The 1100-nt window shown below is 42.0% G+C and overlaps 1 protein-coding gene across 1 annotated transcript in view; it reads left to right on the forward strand.

Moving 5' to 3' along the window:
• Positions 1 to 1100, forward strand: part of LOC103372546 (interferon-inducible GTPase 5-like) — a 7573-nt gene that overhangs the window by 4874 nt on the left and 1599 nt on the right. Inside the window, exon 2 of the mRNA XM_008302214.1 lies at positions 263 to 831. Coding sequence (XP_008300436.1) covers positions 270 to 831 — 562 coding nt within the window. The 5' untranslated portion in view covers positions 263 to 269. The remainder of the gene's footprint in view (positions 1 to 262; positions 832 to 1100) is intronic.

A 1100-nucleotide genomic window follows, 5' to 3' on the forward strand; every position in this document is an offset into this window, starting at 1 on the left:
CAAAAACATGTTGAGGTTAAATGGTGATTCTAAATTGTCCGTAGGTGTGAATGTGAGTGTGCTTGGTTGTCTGTCTCTAAGTGTAGCCCTGTGATAGACTGGTGACCTGTTCAGGGCGTCCTCTACCTTCGCCCTAAGTCAGCTGGGACAGACTCCAGCCCCCCGTGACCCTAGTGAGGATTAAGCGGTGTGTAGATAATGGATGGATGTAGTCCAAGATCATAGTGCGCTAATTTGTACATGTTTTTTTTCCCCATTCAAGGACCAACATGGACGATCCATTTGATTCATATCCAGAAGAAATCAAACAATGTAAAGAAGCACTGATGAACAATGATACTGCTGCAGCAGCTGCAAAGTTTCAAGAATATTTAGAAAAACAAGATAATATTCCCCTAAATATTGCCATCACAGGAGAATCTGGCTCTGGTAAGTCCACCTTTGTTAATGCCTTTAGAGGCATAGATCATGATGATGAGAAAGCTGCTCCCACTGGCTGTGTAGAAACCACCATGGAGGTCACTGCATATCCTCATCCAAACTATCCCAATGTTACGTTTTGGGATCTTCCTGGAATTGGCACCACCCGCTTTCCAGCTGATCAGTACCTGAAGCATGTTGAATTTGAGAAGTTTGACTTCTTCATCATCATCTCAGCTGATCGCTTCAGAGAAAATGATGTGAAACTGGCTCAGGAGATTCACAAGATGAAGAAAAAGTTCTACTTTGTTCGCTCAAAGATTGACCATAACATACAGGATGAGAAAAGAAGCAAGAAGAACTTCAATGCAGAGACGACTCTTACACGCATAAGAGACGACTGCATTCAAGGTAGGTGTCTTCTTATTATTGTTACTATTTCTGTTCTCAAGAGTTTGATTTTGTGGAAACTGTAATGTTTCTGTTCTTATGACAGTAATATGTCTAGTCACAAACAGCAGGTGAGGACTACCTGTTAGCAACCATTCTAATGTTTATTCTGCTTAAAACACGGTCCCACGTCATGCGTCATGCGTTCGTCACCAGCTGGCGTCGGCCGGTAGATTTAAGCATACACTGGATGTTACAGAAACTTCTCACAGATAACAAACAAAATCTTT

This window comes from Stegastes partitus, unplaced genomic scaffold, assembly GCF_000690725.1.
Source record: "Stegastes partitus isolate 25-593 unplaced genomic scaffold, Stegastes_partitus-1.0.2 Scaffold36, whole genome shotgun sequence".
Lineage (NCBI taxonomy): Eukaryota > Metazoa > Chordata > Actinopteri > Pomacentridae > Stegastes > Stegastes partitus.